Source organism: Oncorhynchus mykiss, chromosome 5 (assembly GCF_057628025.1).
Source record: "Oncorhynchus mykiss isolate SJ-2025 chromosome 5, ASM5762802v1, whole genome shotgun sequence".
Taxonomy (NCBI): Eukaryota; Metazoa; Chordata; class Actinopteri; order Salmoniformes; family Salmonidae; genus Oncorhynchus; species Oncorhynchus mykiss.
In genome coordinates, this window is record NC_143026.1 from 23,410,450 (window position 1) to 23,436,997 (window position 26,548).

The 26,548-nt window shown below is 42.6% G+C and overlaps 1 protein-coding gene across 8 annotated transcripts in view; it reads left to right on the forward strand.

Annotated features, from left to right (window-relative positions):
• Positions 1-1,974: 1,974 nt before the first annotated feature.
• Positions 1,975-26,548, forward strand: part of ap3b1a (adaptor related protein complex 3 subunit beta 1a) — an 87,025-nt gene continuing 62,451 nt past the window's right edge. For 2 of the 8 annotated variants that reach the window (XM_090234212.1, XM_090234213.1), the window contains exons 1-6: positions 1,975-2,323; positions 12,540-12,615; positions 12,858-12,932; positions 14,259-14,354; positions 14,856-15,016; positions 15,115-15,181. In XM_090234212.1, coding sequence (XP_090090338.1) covers positions 2,031-2,323; positions 12,540-12,615; positions 12,858-12,932; positions 14,259-14,354; positions 14,856-15,016; positions 15,115-15,181 — 768 coding nt within the window. In that variant the 5' untranslated portion in view covers positions 1,975-2,030. Of the gene's footprint in view, positions 2,324-9,619; positions 12,147-12,539; positions 12,616-12,857; positions 12,933-14,258; positions 14,355-14,855; positions 15,017-15,114; positions 15,182-26,548 lie in introns of those variants that run through there. The other 6 variants (XM_090234215.1, XM_090234216.1, XM_090234208.1 and 3 more) reach the window with 4 other exon arrangements.

Below are 26,548 nucleotides of genomic sequence, written 5' to 3' on the forward strand. Positions count from 1 at the left end.
GTGTTTGTGGGGAGAATGAGTGATTTTCCACAGCCAGCATTCCAGGATATCCTACAGCACATCAGAGTCACCTGGGGGTCTTGCATATGAAAGATCAGGAGATGGAGAATTGAGTCAAGACATGTAACACGTGTTAGGAACACATAAAGGCAACAGCTCCACTCCATCCTTGGGAGTTTCCAGAAAAACCTTGGAAAAATTGCAGATGGATTACACAAGGCCATTAATGGGGAAAATGTTCCAATGCACATTCAAAATGGATGGATGTGTATCCTGTTAGTTCTGCTTCATCCACCACTACTATAGAGGGCCTTCAATAGAGCTTTAGTAACCAAGGGATACCTGAGATGGTGGTGAGTGACAATGCAACCTGTTTCGTAAGTACAGAAACACAAGAATTGTTCAGAAACAACAGTATTGTGCATGTGACATCTGCTCCACATCATCCATCTCCAAATGGACTGGTGGAACACGCAGTACAGACGAACAAAGAAATGATGACGAAAAGTGCAGAAGGGAGCATAGCTGCAAAGTTATCATGTATTCTGTGTAGCTACAGAATAACTCCTCAATCCACAACAGGACTTTCTCCTGCTGAGATGTTATTAGGTATAGACTACACTACAAATTATACCTAGTCTATCCAGACCTGAAAATGAAAGTTGTACCCAAACAAAACAGACTGAAAGAGAACAATGACAAATGCACCAAGGGCCGAAGTTTTGGAGACACGGACCCTGTCCTGATCAGAAATTTCAGTCATGGGCAAAAATGGATTCCTGGATTCATAGACTCAGTGACTGGTCCTGTCTCCTACAAAGTAGTGTTGGGAGATGATAAAATGTTTCGTAGAGATGTTGATTGGATTCTTGTCAGAGTAGAAGGAACAACCATTTAGTTACCAATTGTGATGACAGGCTGTTCTCTAGCTATCCAAGTGCTTCTGTGGTGCAGCTTCTGCAGACTGAGACTGTAACAGAGGAAACAGTTCACCAAGAGCAGAATCCAATTTCATACTCAGAGCCCGGCTCAGGAACAGTTGGTGGCTTTTCCACCATTGAGAATGAACACTACCCCAAGTGTTCGTCGATCACAGAGGCATGCAAAGCTTCCAAGCCGCTTCAAATTTTATCTCAGAACAAGAAAAAAAAAGAACGGTGATATAAATTGTTTTTAAAAGACAACTTAAAGACTCACAGTAAAAGACTCTAGTGTTAAATACTTAGTTTCCCATGCATTTGAAAATCTAATTATTGTGAACATGTGAAATGTGGTATTAACGTCATTACACATACACATCACCTGGTGGTGTAGCACTTGAGTATCTATTGGTGTCTTTGTTAGAGTGTTGGAATGCCCACCTGACACAGTGTAGCTGCGACTGCCTGCCTGTAACACCATGCTCTGGGTTAGTAATATATATATGTATATATTTTCACCTTTATTTAACTAGGCAAGTCAGTTAAAAACAAATTCTTATTTACAATGATGGCCTACCCCAGCCAAACCCGGACGACATTGGGCACTGCCCTATGGGACTCCCAATCATAGCTGGATGTGATTCAGCCTGGATTCAAACCAGGGACTGTGTGTCACCTCTTGCACTGAGATGCAGTGCCTTAGACCACTGAACCAAGTGATACGTTTATAAAGACCTACTCCCTCACTCCTTCCAAGGAGAGTTCCATAGGTTATTACAATCGACAATTTGACATAATGTTGATATCATTATATTTTTTCCTAGCCTACATTATTATGTAAAAAAGCATACATGACTCTTCCTGCATGTACAAAACCCTTTCACAGACGTTCTCATAAGCTCTCAACTTAAATGGGGCATCAACAGTCGGGCAACAAAAATACTGCATGCTCCCACTTTCGTTTAGCGCGCACGCGCGTCATTGAATACGCCCCTCAGCTAATTTGATTGGTTTGCGACCATATTTACCGTGGTAACGGGGTGGTCATTCCCTCATCATTCCCTCCTGTCATGTGACTAAAACTTATCCAACTCATACTTCCGGTTCTGCATGGATGAGGGAAAAAAGTTGCATGTTCATGATAAAGTTTTTTTATCGCTCCCCCTTCTAATTAGCATCATAAAACTGTCAACGACTGCAATTTTGTTTTACGATAGTTTAGCTTTTCACAATAAACATTTCTGTACACTTGCGAAACGTCAAATGTTGAGTATGTCGACGAACAATTTGTCGTACAGCGATCAAGGAGGAACTGATTCAGCGGTGGAGGTTGGGCAGGAGACTACCCCGACCTCCTCCAACGCTGGGGCTGGATTTGGCCTGTTCAGCGTCGACTTTAAAAAGTAAGCCAGTTAGCTAGAAAGCATTTTAGTAACTTGCTTGTGTAAGCTATGTTTGCAATTTAATTAGCTAGCTAGATATACAGCTGTCAACCCAGTTGCATCTTTAGCTAGTCTAGCTGGCAATAGATGTAATGGTAGCTTCAGGCTTGAAAACGCTTTTGTTGATAGCCAGCACTTATCAAAGATGCAGTTTGCGTGGAAGACATGTTGACATAAACAAAAAAAGATGACAAATAATCACCCTTTTTAATACTAGCACACATTTTACGTTACACACCATCACGTCGTTTTATGTTGTAGAGCTGTACTGCGTCAGATTATTCTAAATGAATAGCTACATCAAAATAATGCTTGCTGTGCTATGCACATAGCTATCCTCAGTTGTAGAAAAAATACCACATCTTCTTCCCCTCTCACTGTCATAAACTAAAGTGACTTCTATACATTCCCAACACTTGTAAATCCTTGTAAACTACCCATTCAGAACCTTTAAATTTGAAAAAGAGAGATGAAATGGAACTGACAAAGTGTACAAGGTGGTCCTCCGCTGTCAGCGTCAAGTGATGATACCACTAGAGGGCAGTCCATCATCAGTTTGGCCATCCTGTTGTCATGATGTGGCTTTACTGTAAATCAGGGCCTGTATTCACGTAGGATCTCAGGGAAGGTGTGCTGAATTATGATCAGTTTTGTATAGCCTAATCTTATGCATTATGATCTTTAATATGAGCCCAATAGTTTAGTTACTCATTTGTATGATTTGAGAGTGATAACTGTGTTTCCCAAACCATGCCCTGGGCGTTGGGATCAGTTATTATTTTACTATCAGTAGGCTAATCTTTTCCCCAGCTGGCTCCAGACAAGGCTATTTTGTCTCGCAAAGTCTCAGACAGTCAGCCATTATGAAATGTAATTCAACCAGAGTATCTTTGAAGCTGAATTAGCCACTGTTAGTTTGTCTCTGCAATTGGGCCTATTTCCTATGTAGACTAATCATTCTAGCAGTTTTAAGAGGTACCAGTATAAAGGTTTAATTGAAAATGTTTGTGCTGTGCAAATGCCATCATAGAATGGAATGTCTACTGGTATGTCTGGCATGTCTCTACTATCTGTTCTTCAGTGTTCCATGTAGCCTATTGTTGCTCTGTTTAGCCGCAGACAGTAGAACAGCTTCAACTATCTCAGTTTCCATCAAGCAGTGACTTGTCAGCCTAATGTTCAATGTGGTGTGGCCCTCAGTGAATTCTTTAATTCCTCTCACATGACAGTTGGTCTGTTTGGTGGTTCAGGGCCAGTAGGCCAGGTCTGGTAATGGAGACTAGATGACCCTTGGTTGGGTTGCATGGCTTGGGGGGGAAATGCCTGGATGTGAATGATTCCACTCTTTCTCTACAAACTGTGACACATGATACCTAGGCTTTACTCTGAGATCTAATAGGGAGTCTGTCCTAAAGGATTATCAAGCCTTGGCTTATGTCAGGTATTCATACATTAACTCACTCTTTCACAGGCATTAATTCCCTTTACATTATATTGTTCAAATGAAGAGGGGTTTTTCCGGAACTTCCCAAACTCAAGTCAGTGACCGATAGCATTGTTGTATTAAACCAACACATTAGCCCCACACCTCTCGTATATCTGTATTGATTGAATGGGTGTTAGCATAGGGTAGGTGAAGGTTTTATCCCATTTAATAGTTTAAGAACTACTGGAAGATTGATTTCTGAGAATGTTGCTCTGTGTAGTTCTCTATCTTGCAATGATTTTACCATAACACTAGATGGCAGACTTGAATGGTAAATCAGAAAGCAGTGAATCACAGTTTTTATGGCTTTTTTTTTTAGCTTGCCTTTGTTATTAATTTATTGGCAGTAAACTTAATCCTCTCTTGCACCTTTTTGCTCAAAGATATTAAAAACCTCTTTGGGCTGAGATCCCGTTAACGGGATCGATATGACAACAGCCAGTGAAAGTGCAGGGCGCCAACTTCAAAACAACAGAAATCCCATAATTAAAATTCCTCAAACATACAAGTATTTTTACACCATTTTAAAGATACACTTCTTGTTAATCCCACCAGTGTCCAATTTCAAAAAGGCTTTACAGCTAAAGCAAACCAAACGATTATGTTAGGTAAGAGCCAAGTCACAGAAAAACAGCAATTTTCCCAGCCAAAGAGTGGAGTCACAAAAAGCAGAAATATAGATAAAATTAATCACTAACCTTTGATCTTCATCAGATGACACTCATAGGACTTCATGTTACACAATACATGTATGTTTTGTTTGGTAAAGTTCATATTTATATACAAATAATCTGTTTACATTGGCGCATTACATTCAGTAGTTCCAAAACATCTGGTGATTTTAGAGACATCAATTTACAGAAATACTCATAATAAACATTGATAAAAGATACAACTCTTATGCACGGAATTATAGATACACTTCTCCTTACTGCAACCGCTGTGTCAGATTCTTTTTTAAACTTTACGGAAAAAGCAGACCATGCTATAATCTGAGTCCGGCGCTCAGAGACCAAAACAACCCAAACAGATATCCGCCAAATATTCACTTACCTTTGATGATCTTCACCAGAATGCACTCCCAGGATTCCCAGTTCCACAATAAATGTTTGTTTTGTTCGATAATGTCCATCGTTTATGTCCAAATACCTTCTTTTGTTAGCGCGTTTGGTAAACAAATCCAAACGCACTACGCGCGTGCAAGTCTAGCGGAAAGTACGGACGAAAAGTCCAAAAAGTTATATAACAGGTCGTAGAAACATGTCAAACGAAGTATAGAATCAATCTTTAGGATTTTTTTAACATAAATCTTCAATAATGCTCTTACCGGAGAATTCCTTTGATGGTAGAAATGCAATGGAACAGAGCTCGCTCTCACGTGAACGAGCGTGGCCAGCTCATGGCACTCTGCCAGAGCCCTGACTAATTCAGCTCCCATTCCCCCCCTTCACAGTAGAAGCATCAAACAAGGTTCTAAAGACAGTTGCCATCTAGTGGAAGCCTTAGAAAGTGCAACATGACCAATATCCCACTGTGTATTTGATAGGCCAAGAGTTGAAAAACTACAAACTACAAAAGTTCTGTTATACTTACAGACATCATTCAAACAGTTCTAGAAACTTCAGAGTGTTTTCTATCCAAATATACTGATAATATGCATATCTTAGCTTCTGGGACTGAGTAGCAGGCAGTTTAACCTGGGCACCTTATTCATCCAAGCTACTCAATACTGCCCCCAGCCATATAAGAAGTTAATAGATGACCTGTGTCTGAGTCGGCTTTCTCCAATTAAATAAAATTAGTCAGTTTGCGGTTTTAAATAATGTTTGTCGTGTGACACAGTCAGGGGCAAAGCCACATTCCTGTAGATTATCCTGATTAGCCTGGGCTCTTGTTACCTCATGGTCTACTCTGCTTCTCTGCATCACAGCGCAGCAACATGTGACTGACTGTCTGGTTGTCCTCAAGTGATCAGCTGCTTCCTAAAACGCCATATTATTTTATTGTGGTTCAATCTCCCATGTTATAGGGATTTAATGAGGACCTGGTTTATGTCAATGGGGCGGGCATTTCCATTTTAAAGGACCTCTGCACCATTTTTTTTTTACTAAGGCATATGTGCATTTTTCAACAACTTCCCGTCCTAGAAATTTGGAATAAGCAAAGGCTTTAATTTCTGGTCAAACAGATGGAAAAGGGGTTTTAGAAGTATTAAAGAAAAAGTCTTAAAGGGTATTAGAAATACATTGAAACACAAATACCCCTGCCAACTAATATCAACACTTATATTTCGTTTTGGAGAAATTATTAGAAATTATTATAATTAGAAATTATTATTGTCTTGAAGTTTAAGAAACATTGCCTTGAGCCTTGTAATTCCTTACCAAAAACCCACATCTTTAAGATATTTAAACATTTCTAATGAAAGTTCACATAAGTAACAAGTAAAGGTAGACTACTGTACCAATTAGTTAGTGTTTTTACTGATGTCAAGCTTGTTTATGAATTATTAAGTAATTAAAACTTGTAATTCTGTTACCAAATCGCTAATCATAGTAGTCACAAACCACAGTTGGGTCGCCTGCTACTGTCCTCCTTTCCACTGGCATACTGTTATGTTTTTTCTTCTTCTCAACTTTCTGTCATCTGGTGGTCAAAGCAAGACTGATAACAGTCTCCCTCTCGCTCTCCCTTCCGCGCTGTCTCCTCCCTCTCTTCAGTTAATGTCTCATCTCCTGGCTCTTACTGACACATACCATGACACCTAACAAATCAAATCAAACATTATTTGCCACATGTGCCGAATACAAGTGTAGACTTTACCGTGAAATGCTTACTTACAAGCTCTTAACCAACAGTGCAGTTATATATTATACATATTTACCAAGTAGGCTAAAATAAAAAAAGTAACAATAAAAAGTAACACAATAAGAATTACAATACAAGGCTATATACAGGGGGCACCGGTACCGAGCCAGTGTGCAGGGGTACAGGCTAGTTAAGGTAACCTGTACATGTAGGTGGGGGCCAAGTGACTATCCATAGGTAACAAACGAACAGCGAGAAGCTGCATGGGGTGTCAATGTAAATTGTCCGGTGGCAATTTTTATGAGTTGTTCAGCAGTCTAATGGCTTGGGGGTAGAAGTTGTTGAGAAGCCTTTTGGTCCTAGACTTGATGCTCCGGTACCGCTTGCTGTGCGGTAGCAGAGAAAACAGTCTATAACTTGGGTGACTGGAGTCTGACAATTTTATGGGCTTTCCTCTGACACCGCCTGGGTATATAGGTCCTGGATGGCAGGAAGCTTGGCCCCAGTGATGTACTGGGCCGTTCGCACTACCCTTTGTTGCGCCTTACGGACAGGTGCCGAGCAGTTGCCATACCAGGCGGTGATGCAACTGGTCAGGATGCTCTCACTGGTGCAGCTATAGAACCTTTTGAGGATCTGGGGACCCATGACAAACCTTTTCAGTCTCCTGAGGGGGAAAAGGTGTTGTCGTGCCCTCTACACGACTGTCTTGGTATGTTTGGATCATGATAATTCGTTGGTGATGTGGACACCAAGGAACTTGAAACTCTCGACTCGCTCCACTACAGCCCCGTCAATGTTAATGGGGACCTGTTCGTCCCGCCTTTTCCTGTAGTCCACGATAAGCTCCTTTGTATTGCTCACATTGAGGGTGACCTACCCTCTTTGCATTTACTGTAGCAAGCACCCTCACCCACTGAGCACCGGAAGTCCATGGACGTTGAAAAGTCAACCAATCATGGACGTCTATGTTTCACACATTTGGATAAAACAGTAGAGTACTGTAAAGAATAGTACAGTAAAGCACAGAAAACTCATGTACCTTAATAGCAAACTTGTATGCCATCTGTAAATACGAATAAAATTGTTAAATACAAGCCTAGTTGGTTTAGCCACAGAAAAAATGGCTGCAACCTTCCTGCTAGCCGTAATTGGCTGAGATAATGAGTGGGCTGGACTTGCTGAGAGATGAGTTTGGATTGTGTCTGCCATATAGCACGCCTCTGTCTATTTGAGCTGTTCTGTTTGTCTAGGTAATCCTGTCTAAGACTGCTTTAATAAAAAATAATTGTATCGTGTAGTAAAACTGCGTAAGTGTTGCTCTCCACTTTCTGGAGGACCGATTTTTGAAATCAGTGGAATTTGAGTATGATAGCTAAGGAGATGGAGAAAACGCCTGTCTCTTGATCACATCTTCAAACTAAGGGCAACCATGGCATCCGACAGGAGACGCGTCCATCCCATGATGTATGCACGTAAGATAGTCTAGCTAGCTACATTTTCAGATATTACACATTTCTAATTTTGGCAAACGTGCTTTAATTTCAATTTAAAGTGTACTGTTAGCTAGCTAACGTTAGCTGGCTGGCTCGCTAGCTAATGTTGCCTGTACAATCATATTATTTGTATCTCAGAGCCATTTGCTTGGCTACTTATAGCCTAATGTTAGCTAGCTAACATTGAACTTGGTTGGTTAGCTACCTGCAGATTCATGCAGGGTAGTAATGTTATGGTTAATTGTTTAGCTAGCTACATGTCTTAACAAAAGACTCCACTATGCAAGTAACCATTTCAATAGAATGTCACTGCAACAATTGTTGATAGATGTACTAGCTGGTCAATTCTCTCTGGCTATCCACTCCAATTTCAGACCATGGGTAAGGTAGTCTAGCTAGCTACATTTTCAGATATTACACATTTCTAATTTTGACAAAGTATTTTAATTTATAGTTAGTGTACGTGCATGATACTCCTGGTATCTGAGTCATTTGCTTGGCTAGGTATAGCCTAATGTTAGCTAGTTAACATTGAACCTGGTTGGTTAGCTACCTGCATATTCATGCAGGGTAGTAACGTCATGAGTTGGGATTATGGTTCATTGTTTAGCTAGCTAGCTAGCTAACAGAAGACTCCACTATGCAAGTAACCATTTCGGATACGTTCGTAAATTCAGTCTGGCCATCTACACCAATTTCAGAGCACTCACATCTGAGTGTGCCAGAGTGCAGAATAACTGATGAATTTACGAACGCTCAACACCCGTTGAATATGGCTGGTGTCAGTAAACGTCGGGAAAAATGTGTAATATAATTGTTGCCAGCAGCACAATTAGACACCAACACTCTGGATAACATGAAAACAGCCTTACCAGCTCTGCTTGGGCGAGTAAAATGGGGGTTCTCTCATTTGTCTGGAAGTAGCTAGCCAATGTTAGCCAGTTAACTTGGGTGCTTGACTGCCGTTGTGAGGTCAGTCCATTCAGATCAACCCTACTCATCGGCCAGAGCGTCCAGTGTGCGCTCTGAATGCTCCAAATTTATGATCGGACAATCTGACAGCACAGTTGCAATCACCAACGCTCTGGATAACATAGCAGCCTAACCAGCTCTGCTTGGGCGGGAAATGTTCAGTGAGCTGTTCTCATATTTATGTCTGGAAGTAGCTAGAAAGTTAGCTTGGGTGCTTGACTTCTGCTATTAATGAGATGGGAGGGTCTACAGTTTAAGAGGGTGCAAACGATGCTGAAAGGGTGTAGACAAAGAAGGGCTCTCCAGTAGTAGTACCAAAAAATTAAAAGGCCATCTTCTCAAAAGTGAGTTTACAAGTTGATCTACTTTCAAAGCAGAATTACTTTCCCATTGTTCCTCAACTGTAGTGTATGATATACAATTTTGTAGCTCTGAGTCTCTACTTTTATCCAATGTATAAAATAAAAAAAAGACACCATTTAAAATTTTCTACCCAAGACTGATTTGAATCAGTCGGTCACATTTGACTGTTTTTTGATTTTTTGTTAATTTACTGTTAATTGTTTACAGTTAGTCTGCAGCAAAATCGAACAAAATTTGCGTCCCTAATTTCTACCTTTGTATACCTATTCAGAATACATCACCATGAAGACAATGATATTCATATCCGTAATTATGCATTTCTGTATAGTACAGAACAGGGACCCATGATGTAATTCCGTTACAGTAATTCCATTACCGAATGTAAATCCACTTCACCTGCTGTAATTCCATAATCAAAATACATTTGTTCAAACTTCTAGCTGAAACCCCATTCTTTCTGCAGACATCTTTGAGTCATAATTCAAAGCAGATATTTTAGTTTTTTTGGTCGCATAAAAAAAGTGAGGTAGATTTTACTGTAATTCTGTTACTAAACTTTGCATCTGCACAGTTCTTCCAGTAAATGTTTTTTTTGTTAAATGTTCTATGTAAATTGTTCAAAATAGTCCTTGTCCATAGAGTTAGTTAAACTTTGAAATCAATGGCAGACAATAGTAGCCTATGTAACGGCAGCTAATAAACCAGCTGATTGGAGCAGTTTACAGCGCCTTATCCTGCTGGTCGTTATGTGAGTGAATTACCATAGCTTTCTCAGGGCTGGTTGATTTGTAGAATCGCTTCCCAGAATTAAAAACCTAGGAAAAGAGACTGGGCTGGTTGAAATGTGAAGAATGACATGTATAGTTGTTGGGTGTTGTCCTAACTGTGGTTCCCCTGGCAGTGTGTGAGGCTGGCAGGGCCTTTATCTAGCCCAGCCCTGGCAGCAGTTCCCTGGGAGGGCACAAGATAGGCGTGGGTGTAAAGTGGTGTATTGTGCTGTGGACAGAGGTGGTGAAAGCTTCTGTGTTTACCCTGAGGCTGATAAGGCCTTCCCGTTTCCCCTAGAGGGAAGTGGCCACAGTCACAGGCAGAGACACAGAGAACTAAACTACCACCCTACAAGCACTGACTCTGGCAGAGAGAACCAACTGAGCTACCACCCTACAGCTACACACGGACAGAGAACTAATCTATGTCCAGAGGAGAGGAGTAGAAGCGGAAGAAGAAGCCATTGTCTGGTGGGCCAAGGATCTGTCAGACAGGGAACTTCATCCCTTCTCCAGATTGGATTTAAAACCGTGAAGACTGAGTCATACTAGTAGTCTGCAAAGAGGGCAACTTCAACTTGCAACTCCCTCTATCGACATCGAGCTAAGATGGTGCTCAATAGTTTAGTAGCCTGATGTGAGAGAGCTGGGGAGAGAGAGCTGGGGAGAAAGAGAGAGAGCTGGGGTGAGAGAGCTAGGGAGAGAGAGAGAGCTGGAGGTGGAGAGAGGGAGAGAAAGCTAGAGAGGAGAGCTGGGGAGCGAGAGAGAGAAAGCTGGGGGAGAGAGAGACAGTGAGAAAGAGAGAGAGAGCTGGGGAGAGAGAGAGAGAGAGAGCTGGGGGGAGAGAGACAGTGAGAGAGAGAGAGAGAGAGCAAGAGCGAGATGACAGGCAGGAAACGCCTGGAGTCACAGGACTGAAATAAAGCAGAACAGAGTATAACTGGATGACCAGGGGGAGCTGTCTGTGCCAGGGAGAGGGCCAGAGGTTTAGCCAGCTGCAAGGGCATCCTGTGTCTCCTCTTACCTACTGACAGAAGTGGAGAAAGAAGAGTGAGGAAGACTGACAGAGAGACGAGAGGAGAGCAACAGACAGGCCTGTAGAAGCTGTAGCAGTATGAATGGTCACCGAGGTTTCTCTGTGCTGCGTTCTGAGGCAGCAGGGGCTGTGAGGACAGCTCTGGTGTCTGCTGAGAACCTCCAGCTCACCTTAAAGACTGAACTCAGCCAGGAGGAGCAGCACCTCACACCCCACACACACACCAATGGAGGCCCCGATGAGACACACACCAAAGGGTACTGTACAGAAGTGTGAGTCTTGGCACTTGCTTGTGATGTGTGTCTTCAAGTTTACCAAATAGCCTAGCGTTTCCTGATCACTAGCTGATTAGTGATTAGTTGATTGTGACATTGTGAGTCACTCACGACCTGACATTGCTTTCTCTGCGCCTGGTAACAACATCCAATATGGTTAAGTTGTGTTTTGTGGTTTTCATTCTCTCTACCCATCCCCCTCTCTCCCTCATGTTGTTCAATTTTATTTATTTGTTTTGATTTATTAGGATCCACATTAGCCGACGCCATTGGCGACATCTAGTCTTACTAGGGACTAAAAAGACATTACAGACAAAATACTTTACAATTTACGTAGATATAAGAACAGTTACACATACATGTCAGTACATACACAACAAGTAAGTCACATGGGGAGGGGCGTTGTGCCGTGAGGTGTTGCTTTATTCATAAAAAAAACAACAACCCAGGTTTGCTGTTCACTTGCGCTATATAAGATGGGAGTTCCATGCAATCATGGCACTTTATAATACTGTATGTTTCCTTGAATTTGTTCCGGACCTGGGGACTGTGAAAAGACCCCTGGTGGCATGTCTGTTGGGGTAAGTGTGTGTCTAACTTGACTACGCAAACACAATTTCCAAGTCAAACTCTGTGCACCACAGTTTTCCATTCTTAAGTTAATGAAATTCATGAATCGTTGTGACAGGGTAGCCTAGTGGTTAGAGCGTTGGACTAGTAACCGGAAGGTTGCAAGTTCAAACCCCCGAGCTGACAAGGTACAAATCTGTTGTTGAACAGGCAGTTAACCCACTTCCTAGGCCGTCATTGAAAATAAGAATTTGTTCTTAACTGATTGGCCTAGTTAAATAAAGGTAAAAAAAAAAAAAAATCCTGGCTACATCAGTGAGAGTTGTTGACGCATCTGCTAATAAGCCGTGTGATAATATTGAATAGCGTATTGTACATTTTCTAATCTCTTTCTCCCCCTCCAGGAATGAAGACCTTAAAGAGATGCTTGAGAGCAACAAGGAGTCGCTTAAACTGGAGGCCATGAAGAGGGTTGTTGGGGTGAGTAGTAGAACCTATACATTCTACACATTCCAAGCCTGATAAGTGCACATCAGCTAAGTGCACTGCAAACTCAGTTCAAGTGTACTTCAGTTTTATAGTCTCAATTCATTTACTGAACTTTTTTTTTAAATCCTCCTTTGAAAAAAGTATAAATAGATGCAGTACTATTTTATTGTACATATCATACTACCGCAAATTGAATACTGTGGTGAAACATGTAAGTGATTTTCTGTCTACAGCTGATCGCAAAGGGGAAGAATGCCTCTGAGCTGTTCCCAGCAGTGGTGAAGAACGTGGCTAGTAAGAATATAGAGGTAGGGCATCATCCACACACACATACACTGAGCATCCATTCTATTTGCACAACATGGTTGAAAACATTTAGAAGGCTCTATCTAAAAGAACACAGAGGACATCTCCCCACTGCAAGTATGAGACCACAGAACCACTGCCCGGCCAGATGAGTTCCCCACTCCTGGTAATATTGATCAGGAGAATAAACAGGCAGTACGAAAGGGTGTGTGTGTGACAGCGCAGCCAATGGTAGGGAACTGGAGCAGGTTGGTGGGAGTAATTGGCAGAGGAGAGCCCATGGTCACGTCCTCTCTCTCCCCCCTCACACACACCAGCTGCTAGGGCTAGGGTAGTGGTAGATCTCTCTCTGGGCCTCTGCATCTCTCTGTCTGTTTTCACCTCTTTCCACCTCCCCCCTGCTTGTTCTCTCCTCTGCAGGCCTGTGTAGTGCTGTGTGTTATTGATTGTCTCTAATCAGAAAGCAGCACAGGACACAGAGTATTGAAGAAATAATGTGATTTAATATCAGGATGCTTTGTTTTCTTCAACTAGTTCTAGAAACAACATCCTGATACTAGACATCCTGGAGGTGTGTGTATGAGTGGGAAAACGAGGATAGTATGGGGGGAGGAGGGGCTAGACTGTATGATGACTGATCTAATAATGGATATTCAATCACTAGCTTATTTGATTAGTATTCCTAGTTTTGAACATCTATTTTCTGTGATGTTGTCAATATGATGTGATTCCCTTAAAACTAGGCAAGATGGGTTATGTCCCCTCTTAGTCATTAATGCTGTTAATTCACCCACTAATTACTGCAGTGATTGAGAACTGTTTCACCACAGCTGAACCTCCCCGTACACACACCGAATAACACTGGTGAATCATGAAAGGGCCAACCTTTAACCCCCAGTCGGACACTGGACAAATATTAGCTCAGTCTCCTACGTGTGAAGGGAGAAGCAAGCAAGGGAGGGGAGGAGGAGAGGGGAGAGAGAGTGAGGAAGGGAGGAAGCGATAACACTACTGAAACTTTCTGAATTCAAACAAAAGATAGTTTTGCTCATTCTCTGCTCTCCCTGAAACAACATGGATCTAGACTGTTATAATATCAAACAGGAACACTTTCATCCTCTGCTTTCCCCCTTTATAACAACTAAACCAAGACGTACATCTGACATCTAGCCAAAGCACTGTTCTCTCCACTGTCAAAGAATAGTGTTACCTACACATTCTGTAATGTGGACGGTCTGTGCTCAACCGAAAAGCTAATGAATGGATTTAGGATCTGTCTAAAAATAAGGGTGTATTAATGACTAATTCAAAGTATGTGTGTTTTACAGTTGAAGAAGTTGGTGTATGTGTACCTGGTGAGGTATGCAGAGGAGCAGCAGGACCTGGCTCTACTGTCCATCAGCACCTTTCAGAGGGCCCTCAAGGTAATGTGTGTGTGTGCGTGTGTGTGCGTGTGTGTGCGTGCGTGTGTGTGTGCGTGTGTGCGTGTGTGTGTGTGTGCGCGCGCGCACCGGGCTTTGATGCTGAGGGTTCTACCATTTGAATTCCCACGCACCTGTACTCTTAGATGAAAGTGTCATGTTTGGTGTGTGTATGCATGTGTTTAAAGGTGTGTGTTGTGGAGAAGTATTGAGTATTGAGCCGTTAAAGAGTCTGTCTGTCTCTATGTGAGGGCACCACCCCTTCATCATACACCATAGCTGGAAAACTACTTTCAACCCCTGATTTCAACCCCTGCTAGCTCCATACCATGCTTCACTTCCTACCTGTGTGGGTGGGTGTGATGTCGTTTTTGTGTAGTGCTGTATCATGTCGTCAGTACCTCTCACCACATGATTTCTGTCTCCATTCCTTTCTTTCTATTTTACTTTCCTCTGTCTCAAGGTGTAGATAATACTAATACCGGCTCTCTCTCCCTCTGCCAGGACCCTAACCAGCTGATCAGAGCCAGTGCTCTCAGGGTTCTGTCCAGTATCAGAGTCCCAATCATCGTTCCCATCATGATGCTGGCCATCAAGGAGGCTGCCTCCGACATGTCCCCTTACGTCAGGAAAACATCCGCCCACGCCATCCAGAAACTCTACAGGTAGGGTGTGGGTGGGTGTGTTTGTGCACGCGTGAGTGTTTTTCTGTGTGTGTGTTTGGACCTTGGAGTTGTATCAAAGCTTTCCTCCTGCTCCTCAGCCTGGACCAGGATCAGAAGGAGCTCCTGATAGAAGTCATTGAGAAACTGCTGAAGGACAAAAGCACAGTGAGTAGAACCAGTTTACAGGACCAGATCATATATAATTACCCACAGGAGACCTCTTACAAGACCTCAGTAGACAACATGCTCTCCATACAGTGTTAATCTTGTCAACAATAGCAATGATGTAAAATATTGTCAACAATATATTTTTCCTGGCTAAAACTATGACGATAAAAATGTGTAGACGCGTTTTCTCTGTGCTCCTGTCCAGGGCGAACAATTTACTGTTAATACTTGACCAACACTCGCTACCGTGTTAATTTTGTAACATTTAATTAGGAATCAAATCCAATTCACTAATTAGCCTATTTTTTTCTGACATTTTTTGTCCTTTTCATCGTAAAATGTCGAAACAACAATGGCCACAAGTCACATCGCGCTCTAGCAACTCCTTTGTCGGGCCAGGCGCATGCACGCTGACACGGTCGCCAAGTGTACAGGGTTTTCTCTGACGCATTGGTGCGGCTGGCTTCTGGGATAAGCGGGCATTATGTCAAGAAGCCGCGCGGCTTGGCTGGGTCGTGTTACGGTGGACGTGCGGCGCTCGACCTTCGCCTCTCCCGAGTCCCATCGCTGCAACTACTGTACGGACAAGACTGTAACTACCAATTCGATTCCATGAAATTGGGAACAAAAAAATATAACAAATTAATGTGCCTCCACCCGGCTGCCAAAAAATTGCAATTATTTTTCCAGTAACTTAATGTTATGAACAATGATGGTATGTATAGGGTGACATGTTCTCACAAGAACAATATAGTATTTTATTTGCTGTTCTGGTTAGTGATTATTGTCTTATTTCACTGTAGAGCCTCTAGCCCTGCTCAATATGCCTTAGCCAACCCTTTAGTTCCACCTCCCAAACATGCAGTGACGTCAGCTGGTTTAAATGTTTCTAGAGACAATATCTCTCTCATCACACAATGCCTAAGTTTACCTCCAATGTATTCACATCCTACCACACCTTTGTCTGTACATTATGCCTTGAATATATTCTATCACCCCCAGAAACCTGCTCCTTTTACTCTCTGTTCCGAACATACTAGACGACCAGTTCTTATAGCCTTTAGCCATACCCTTGTCCTACTCCTCCTCTGTTCCTCTGGTGATGTAGAGGTTAATCCAGGCCCTGCAGTGCCTAGCTCCACTCCTATTCCCCAGGTGCTCTCATTTGTTGACTTCTGTAACTGTAAAAGCTTTGGTTTCATGCATGTTAACGTTAGAAGCCTCCGCTCTAAGTTTGTTTTATTCACTGCTTTAGCACACTCTGCCAACCCGGATGTCCTAGCCGTGTCTGAATCCTGGCTTAGGAAGACCACCAAAAACGCTGAAATTTCCATCCCTAAATATAACATTTTCCGACAAGATAGAACTGCCAAAGGGGGCGGAGTTAGCCTGCAGAGTTCTGTCTTACAATCCAGGTCTGTACCCAAACAATTCGAGCTTCTACTTTTAAAAATCCACCTTTCCAGAAACAAGTCTTTCACCGTTGCTGCTTGCTATAGACCACCCTCTGCCCCCAGCTGTGCCCTGGACACCATATGTGACTTGATTGCCCCCCATCTACCTTCAGAGCTCGTGCCGCTAGGTGACGTAAACTGGGACATGCTTAACACCCCGGCCATCCTACAATCTAAGCTTGATGCCCTCAATCTCACACAAATTATCAATGAACCTACCAGGTACAACCCCAAATCAGTAAACACGGGCACCCTCATAGATGTCATCCTGACCAACTTGCCCTCCAAATACACCTATGCTGATTTCAATCAAGATCTCAGCGACCACCCCTCATCACTTTCAAACACTCCCTAAAACACTTCAGCGAGCAGGCCTTTCTTATTGACCTGGCCCGGGTATCCTGGAAAGATATTGATCTCATCCCGTCAGTAGAGGATGCCTGGCTATTCTTTAAAAGTGCCTTCCTCACCATCTTAAATAAGCATGCCACATTAAAAAAATGTAGAACCAGGAACAGATATAGCCCTTGGTTCACTCCAGACCTGACTGCCCTTGACCAGCACAAAAACATCCTGTGGCGTTCTGCATTAGCATCGAATAGCCCCCGTGATATGCAACTTTTCAGGGAAGTTAGGAACCAATATACACAGGCAGTTAGGAAAGCTAGGGCTAGCTTTTTCAAACAGAAATTTGCATCCTGTAGCACAAACTCAAAAAGGTTCTGGGACACTGTAAAGTCCATGGAGAATAAGAGTACCTCCTCCCAGCTGCCCACTGAGGCTAGGAAACATTGTCACCACTGATAAAGCCACTGTAATTGAGAATTTCAATAAGCGTTTTTCTACGGCTGGCCGTGCTTTCCACCTGGCTACCCCTACCCCGGTCAACTGCCCTCCACCCCCCACAGCAACTCGCCCAAGCATCCCCCATTTCTCCTTCACCCAAATCCGGATAGCTGATGTTCTGAAAGAGCTGCAAAATCTGGACCCCTACAAATCAGCCGGGCTAGACAATCTGGACCCTCTCTTTCTAAAATGATCTGCCAAAATTGTTGCAACCCCTATTACTAGCCCGTTCAACCTCTTTCGTATCATCTGCGATTCCCAAAGATTGGAAAGCTGCCACGATCATCACCCTCTTCAAAGGGGGAGACACTCTAGACCCAAACTGCTACAGACCTATATCTATCCTACCCTGCCTTTCTAAGGTCTTCGAAAGCCAAGTTAACAGATTACCAACCATTTCGAATCCCACTGTACCTTCACCCCTATGCAATCTGGTTTCAGAGCTGGTCATGGGTGTACCTCAGCCATGATCAAGGTCCTAAACGACTTCATAACCGCCATCGATAAGAGACATTACTGTGCAGCCGTATTCATCAACCTGGCCAAGGCTCTCGACTCTGTCAATCACCACATTCTTATCGGCAGACTCAACACCCTTGGTTTCTCAAATTACTGCCTCGCCTGGCAGTCAAATACAATTATAACTAAATGCATGCTCTTCAACCGATCGCTGTCCACCCATGCAGCATCACTACTCTGGACGGTTCTGACTTATGTGGACAACTACAAATCCCTAGGTTTCTGGCTAGACTGTAAACTCTCCTTCTAGACTCACATTAAGCATCTCCAATCCAAAATTAAATCTAGAATCAGCTTCCTATGTCGCAAAACAAAGCATCCTTCACTCATGCTGCCAAACATACCCTTGTAAAACTGACCATTGTACCGATCCTCGACTTTGGTGGTGTTATCTACAAAATAGCCTCCAACACTCTACTCAACAAATTGGATGCAGTCTATCACAGTGCCATCTGTTTTGTCACCAAAGCCCCATATACTACCCACCACTGCGACCTGTACGTTCTCGTTGGCTGGCCCTCGCTTCATACTCGTCGCCAAACCCACTGGCTCCAGGTCATCTACAAGTCTTTGCTAGGTAAAGCCCCGCCTTATCTCAGCTCACTGGTCACCATAGCAGCACCCACCTGTAGCATGCGCTCCAGCAGGTATATCTCACTGGTCACCCCCAAAGCCAATTCCTCCTTTGGCAGCCTTTCCTTAATGTTCTCTGCTGCCAATGACTGGAACGAACTGCAAAAATCACTGAAGTTGGAGACTCATATCTCCCTCACTAGCTTTAAGCTCCAGCTGTCAGAGCAGCTCACAGATCACTGCACCTGTACGTAGCCCATCTGCAAATAGCCCATCCAACTACCTCATTCCCTATACTGTATATATTTATTTATCTTGCTCTTTTGCACCCCAGTATCTCTACTTGCACATTCATCTTCTGCAAATCTATCACACCAGTGTTTAATTGATATATTGTAATTACTTCGCCACCATGGCCTATTTTCTTTCCTTTTTTTCTACTGTGTTATTGACTTGTTTATTGTCTACTCCGTGTGTAACTCTGTGTTGTTGTCTGTTCACACTGCTATGCTTTATCTTGGCCAGGTCGCAGTTGTAATTGAGAACTTGTTCTCAACTAGCCTACCTTGTTAAATAAAGGTGAAATAATTATATATATATTTTTTATTTTTATTTATTGCCTTTAACTCCCTTACCTCATTTGCACATACAGTAGAAAAAGTCTATATACAGTATTATAGACTGTATGTTTGTTTATTCCATATGTAACTATGTTGTTGTATGTGTCAAACTGCTAAGCTTTATCTGCCAGGTCGCAGTTGTAAATGAGAACTTGTTCTCAACTATCCTACCTGGTTAAATAAAGGTGAAATAAAAAAATACATTTTTTACAATAAATGGCACAATTAGCTTTTACCAACTAGCTGTGGCTAGACAGCCTTGATGCTAGATGGGGTGTTACTAATTAGGCTAGTCGCTGAGCTGTCTTTTCCATGCCTTAATAGGATACCCTACTGACATACTGTGAGCATGTTTAATACCTACAATTTTATACTCTCAAAGGACCATGTGTATTATTTTTTACTATTTGAGTGGTTGGTCCCCTTTGTTGCTTAGTGGCTACTGGCACGGGACTGCAGGTTGTACAGATGGTAATTAATACCGCAGGACGGGGGGAGGACAGACATATACCTCTTTTTTTGTATAATATATATTCTTTCTTATTCTTCAAATATGCATATTGCATAAGATACATTAGAGAACTGAGGTGGTTCCCTCCAGAATCCCCTTCCCTATGTATAAAATTATTATGTTGTCCCTGGATAGAGCTCTACTGAGGTTCAGTTTAACATGGTAGTATTGCTCTAGCCTAGGAGAGGTAGATGCAGCCTTCCAACAGGGGGAAGGCCAGCAGAGGCGTCAAAGGTTTTCTTCTGCGTATTTTGTTGTTTTTAGCAGTTTTTTTTTCCTTTTATATTTTATTATTCTGACCTTTCAGCACACTGGCCATGTGAGTATACAAACATTCATTTCTAATTACTATGACTATGCCTAATTCACATACTCTAGGCTCCACTTGCTTTATCACCTGGAATTTAAAAGGAATTAACCATGTGGTCAAGCATAGCCGAGTGTGTGCTTATCTTAAGTCTGGACATTGTTTTTCTCCAAGAGACCAATCTCCAGTCCAGCAACCATGATAAACTAAAGAGAGGATGGGTCGACCAAATATTTCACTCCAACTTTGGTCCAAGGTACTGGAGTTGCCATCACAAATCCCTGACCTCAATCCTATAGAAAATGAATTTGATAATCCCAAAATATCAATTTTAGACAAGTCTAAATCAAATACAGGCACAGTCCCCCCCCCCCCCCCCCCTTCATTTTTCTTCTTCAGATAGCTTCATAGTTAAAAGTAGATGGCCCATGACAATGTCCCAATTTCAATTTCTAACCTGAACCCCACCACAACTCTTACTATGTCTTGTCCGTTTGCCAACCAGTATACCAGCAATATGAGTAGTTTTGGAAAGGATTTCTCTCCATGCTCACTCCACGTGGACTTCTGTTGCACTCCTGAGAGAAAAGACTGTTAATTACGTCAACTGGATGCTGGTTGCTGGCTCGGATAGATGTGGTGCAGGACAGGGCCTTATTGAACTCCAGTTCTTCAGCCGGTTAGAGGGGGTTTTGAGGTCCACACCGTTTGTGGTGTGGAGTTCAGTTCATATCTGCTTCAGGAAATCTAGACAAATTATCTACTATATGACAAATTATTACTTATTATTAATACAAATTTCAGAGAATAACAACACATTCTGTTGAAACAATTTTTCCAAATTGGTTATACTCCCCTTATCACACTGTCAACCTCATCACAGAGTCATAGGATCAGGAAATTATCTAGATCATCCAGCAGACCCAATCTGGTGAGATTTATCCAAACAGAACAAACATCGCAACAATACACTCCTTCATATATCACTCAATACATCCTGACATATCACTCAAGGTGTGTAAACGTAATCCAAAAACCTAAAATCTCCCCATTTTGACACGAACAAAACAACACTACTGGTTAAGAATGAAAACAAATTAAAATAACAACATCTAATTAGATTCACTACCCATAATAACTCCATAAAGAAAAAAATTGTACCCACAACTTGATTCAAGGAATATAAAAATAGACCAGAGACAGTTCTATCTTTCTTGTGGTCCGAAATACACATATAACTATTAATTAGAAACTTCTCCATAATTATCAGTATTATAAATGACCTTCAAATCAGTATTACAAATTACCTTAAATCATCAACAAACCATCTCTCGGCTTTCCAGTGAGGGCGATCAAACCACACTAGAAAGTTAGGACAGAGGTCAGAGGTCATTCAAACCCTTCAAATAAGTGTTTCTTTCTGTATTAGATTAATGATTTAAAAACAGTCAAACATTTCATAGCCCAGGTTGCAGTTTATTCAGTACATTCCTTATCAAAAGAATACATGTTCAATTAAAACTCAGAAAATAAAACTTCAGAAAATTCCATTTGTGTACCCCTTTCAAGATACCTCGGCTCGAACCCATGAAAAACCCACTGAAACCAAATAAAATAATCCCACACTATAAATCAGACATGGTATTGAAACATGAACAAACATTCATGATGTAGGGTAAAAACAAACAACATATCCCAGGCCTTATTTAATGTGGGAGCTCCCCTTAACATATATACTGTAGTGGACTTCCATCAGTCCTGGAAGAAAGAATCCTACTCAAACAATATCAGATAATATAGTGTCCCATTATGAGGAATAGACACCTTCTAAAGTAAACAATCCCAGAGCCCCTTTCTGGTAATCATATCAGTCTAACCTGTTGCATTAATTTAGTCAATATAAAACCTATTTTAACAAATCTAGGACCTTCAAAAAGTTGGCACCATCAGCTCAATATTCATCAGCTAAATGTTCAGTACTAAAACATTGACTTTAGATACTTGCCACTGTTCCATGTAATGGAAACAGATTATTGTTTTAAATGACATTACCTTCCTGCTCAAATTCAATGGTGTTACCTAAACTACAAAACTGAGCAACAAAAAACAGAAACTGTCAAAGAACGTTTCCGATTTAACTATTCAGACCTCTGCTTCAATTGTCCAACTGTGTCCCTTACAGCTTGATATAGCCCAGCGAGTATGACACGCTTTCACCCGTGGACTTAAACATGGCTATCCAGACTATCCAAAAACCACTAACATATTTCCATTCACATTATTACAAGGCATTGTTTTAATTTGTCTACCCAGACAATATTACTCTATTTTTAATACCAACCTCTATAGGATATTCCATTTCTGCTTCACAGAAATTAGAAGATGAACATGTGATTTGCCAAATCCACAAAATACACCCGCCGCCAATTCCTTAGGACAAATATACATTTCGATGGGAGTTTAAATAGTTCACAATACTTGAGCCTCTTTCTGCCTCACAACTTCCATTCAGTCAGTAACATAGACCCAATGCTATTGAAATGACCAGTATATCCCGCAAATAACCCTATTATAATGATTTGTAGTCTTAACATCTGGCACATAATAATGACACAATTTTCCCAGAAAATAGCCTGAAAGTTAAGCCAAGTGTTTCATTGCAAATATTTCACATCTGCAAAGGGGATTTAGCAGTCAACGAGTTAAATCAACATTCATTGATTTGAAAACGGATCTGGCAAGGTCAATAAAAGCAGATTATATTTTCCTTTGCGACATAATGAAATCACATTTACTCCGCAATGATTTTTAATTTGATGGAAACCCTCATTTGTTTTTTTTTACGTCGTTACAAGTTATGTCTACATTCCGTGTTAATTCTCCCTAACTCTTACGGTGGAGAAAATAAAAATATATATTTAAATGTATTAACCAGACTGGGAAAATCCCATAAGCGTTTATAGATTAATTGGTTAGGGTAAGTGTATTCCCTATACTTTCCTGTCATAAATGTAACCAATATTGCCCTACACTCACTTTTCGATTGACTAATTTCCCCAGAAGCTACGCTTTGGTATTTTTCTGCTATCCCCGCAATATCCATGCTGATAACAGGTTTCAACCTGCCATCAAAGCAGACTTACATTTTCTATCAATATACTCACATACCCAAGCTGTGTTCAAATACCCATACTAATTTCAAATCAAATCAAATTTTATTTGTCACATACACATGGTTAGCAGATGTTAATGCGAGTGTAGCGAAATGCTTGTGCTTCTAGTTCCGACAATGCAGTAATAACCAACAAGTAATCTAACTAACAATTCCAAAACTACTGTCTTGTACACAGTGTGAGGGGATAAAGAATATGTACATAAGGATATATGAATGAGTGATGGTACAGAGCAGCATAGGCAAGATACAGTAGATGGTATCGAGTACAGTATATACATATGAGATGAGTATGTAAACAAAGTGGCATAGTTAAAGTGGCTAGTGATACATGTATTACATAAGGATACAGTCGATGATATAGAGTACAGTATATACGTACTGATATGAGATGAATAATGTAGGGTATGTAACATTATATAAGGTAGCATTGTTCAAAGTGGCTAGTGATATATTTACATTTCCCATCAATTCCCATTATTAAAGTGGCTGGAGTTGAGTCAGTGTGTTGGCAGCAGCCACTCAATGTTAGTGGTGGCTGTTTAACAGTCTGATGGCCTTGAGATAGAAGCTGTTTTTCAGTCTCTCGGTCCCAGCTTTGATGCACCTGTACTGACCTCGCCTTCTGGATGATAGCGGGGTGAACAGGCAGTGGCTCGGGTGGTTGATGTCCTTGATGATCTTTATGGCCTTCCTGTGACATCGGGTGGTGTAGGTGTCCTGGAGGGCAGGTAGTTTTCCCCCGGTGATGCGTTGTGCAGACCTCACTACCCTCTGGAGAGCCTTACGGTTGAGGGCGGAGCAGTTGCTGTACCAGGCGGTGATACAGCCCGCCAGGATGCTCTCGATTGTGCATCTGTAGAAGTTTGTGAGTGCTTTTGGTGACAAGCCAAATTTCTTCAGCCTCCTGAGGTTGAAGAGGCGCTGCTGCGCCTTCTTCACAATGCTGTCTGTGTGAGTGGACCAATTCAGTTTGTCTGTGATGTGTATGCCGAGGAACTTAAAACTTGCTACCCTCTCCACTACTGTTCCATCGATGTGGATAGGGGGGTGTTCCCTCTGCTGTTTCCTGAAGTCCACAATCATCTCCTTAGTTTTGTTGACGTTGAGTGTGAGGTTATTTTCCTGACACCACACTCCGAGGGCCCTCACCTCCTCCCTGTAGGCCGTCTCGTCGTTGTTGGTAATCAAGCCTACCACTGTTGTGTCGTCCGCAAACTTGATGATTGAGTTGGAGGCATACGTGGCCACGCAGTCGTGGGTGAACAGGGAGTACAAGAGAGGGCTCAGAATGCACCCTTGTGGGGCCCCAGTGTTGAGGATCAGCGGGGAGGAGATGTTGTTGCCTACCCTCACCACCTGGGGGCGGCCCGTCAGGAAGTCCAGTACCCAGTTGCACAGGGCGGGGTCGAGACCCAGGGTCTCGAGCTTGATGACGAGCTTGGAGGTTACTATGGTGTTGAATGCCGAGCTGTAGTCAATGAACAGCATTCTCACATAGGTATTCTTCTTGTCCAGATGGGTTAGGGCAGTGTGGTTGAGATTGCATCGTCTGTGGACCTATTTGGGCGGTAAGCAAATTGGAGTGGGTCTAGGGTGTCAGGTAGGGTGGAGGTGATATGGTCCTTGACTAGTCTCTCAAAGCACTTCATGATGACGGAAGTGAGTGCTACGGGGCGGTAGTCGTTTAGCTCAGTTACCTTAGCTTTCTTGGGAACAGGAACAATGGTGGCCCTCTTGAAGCATGTGGGAACAGCAGACTGGTATAGGGATTGATTGAATATGTCCGTAAACACACCGGCCAGCTGGTCTGCGCATGCTCTGAGGGCGCGGCTGGGGATGCCGTCTGGGCCTGCAGCCTTGCGAGGGTTAACACGTTTAAATGTCTTACTCACCTCGGCTGCAGTGAAGGAGAGACCGCATGTTTTCGTTGCAGGCCATGTCAGTGGTACTGTATTGTCCTCCAAGCGGGCAAAAAAGTTATTTAGTCTGCCTGGGAGCAGGACATCCTGGTCCGTGACTGGGCTGGATTTCTTCCTGTAGTCCGTGATTGACTGTAGACCCTGCCACATGCCTCTTCTGTCTGAGCCGTTGAATTGAGATTCTACTTTGTCTCTGTACTGACGCTTAGCTTGTTTGATAGCCTTGCGGAGGGAATAGCTGCACTGTTTGTATTCGGTCATGTTACCAGACACCTTGCCCTGATTAAAAGCAGTGGTTCGCGCTTTCAGTTTCACGCGAATGCTGCCATCAATCCACGGTTTCTGGTTAGGGAATGTTTTAATCGTTGCTATGGGAACGACATCTTCAACGCACGTTCTAATGAACTCGCACACCGAATCAGCGTATTCGTCAATGTTGTTGTCTGACGCAATACGAAACATGTCCCAGTCCACGTGATGGAAGCAGTCTTGGAGTGTGGAGTCAGCTTGGTCAGACCAGCGTTGGACAGACCTCAGCGTGGGAGCCCCTTGTTTTAGTTTCTGTCTGTAGGCAGGGATCAACAAAATGGAGTCGTGGTCAGCTTTTCCGAAAGGGGGGCGGGGCAGGGCCTTATATGCGTCGTGGAAGTTAGAGGATAAATGGTTTCCAGTTTGCAAAGAGTCAAATAAAGTTAATTCAGAGCCAACGATGTGTCTGCTTGGGGGGGGATATATACGGCTGTTATTATAATCGAAGAGAATTCTCTTGGTAGATAATGCGGTCTACATTTGATTGTGAGGAATTCTAAATCAGGTGAACAGAAGGATTTGAGTTCCTGTATGTTTCTTTCATCACACCATGTCACGTTAGTCATAAGGCATACGCCCCCGCCCCTCTTCTTACCAGAAAGATGTTTGTTTCTGTCTGCGCGATGCGTGGAGAAACCTGTTGGCTGCACCGCCTCGGATAGCGTCTCTCCAGTAAGCCACGTTTCCGTGAAGCAAAGAACGTTACAGTCTCTGATGTCCCTCTGGAATGCTACCCTTGCTCGGATTTCATCAACCTTGTTGTCAAGAGACTGGACATTGGCAAGAAGAATGCTAGGGAATGGTGCACGGTGTGCCCGTCTCCGGAGTCTGACCAGAAGACCGCCTCGTTTCCCTCTTTTTCGGAGTCGTTTTTTTGGGTCGCTGCATGGGATCCACTCCGTTGTCCTGTTTGTAAGGCAGAACACAGGATCCGCGTCGCGAAAAACATATTCTTGGTCGTACTGATGGTGAGTTGACGCTGATCTTATATTCAGTAGTTCATGACTGGAACGAATTGCAAAAATCTCTGAAGCTGGAGACTCATATCTCCCTCACTAGCTTTAAGCACCAGCTGTCAGAGCAGTTTACAGATCACTGCACCTGTACATAGCCTATCTGTAAACAGCCATC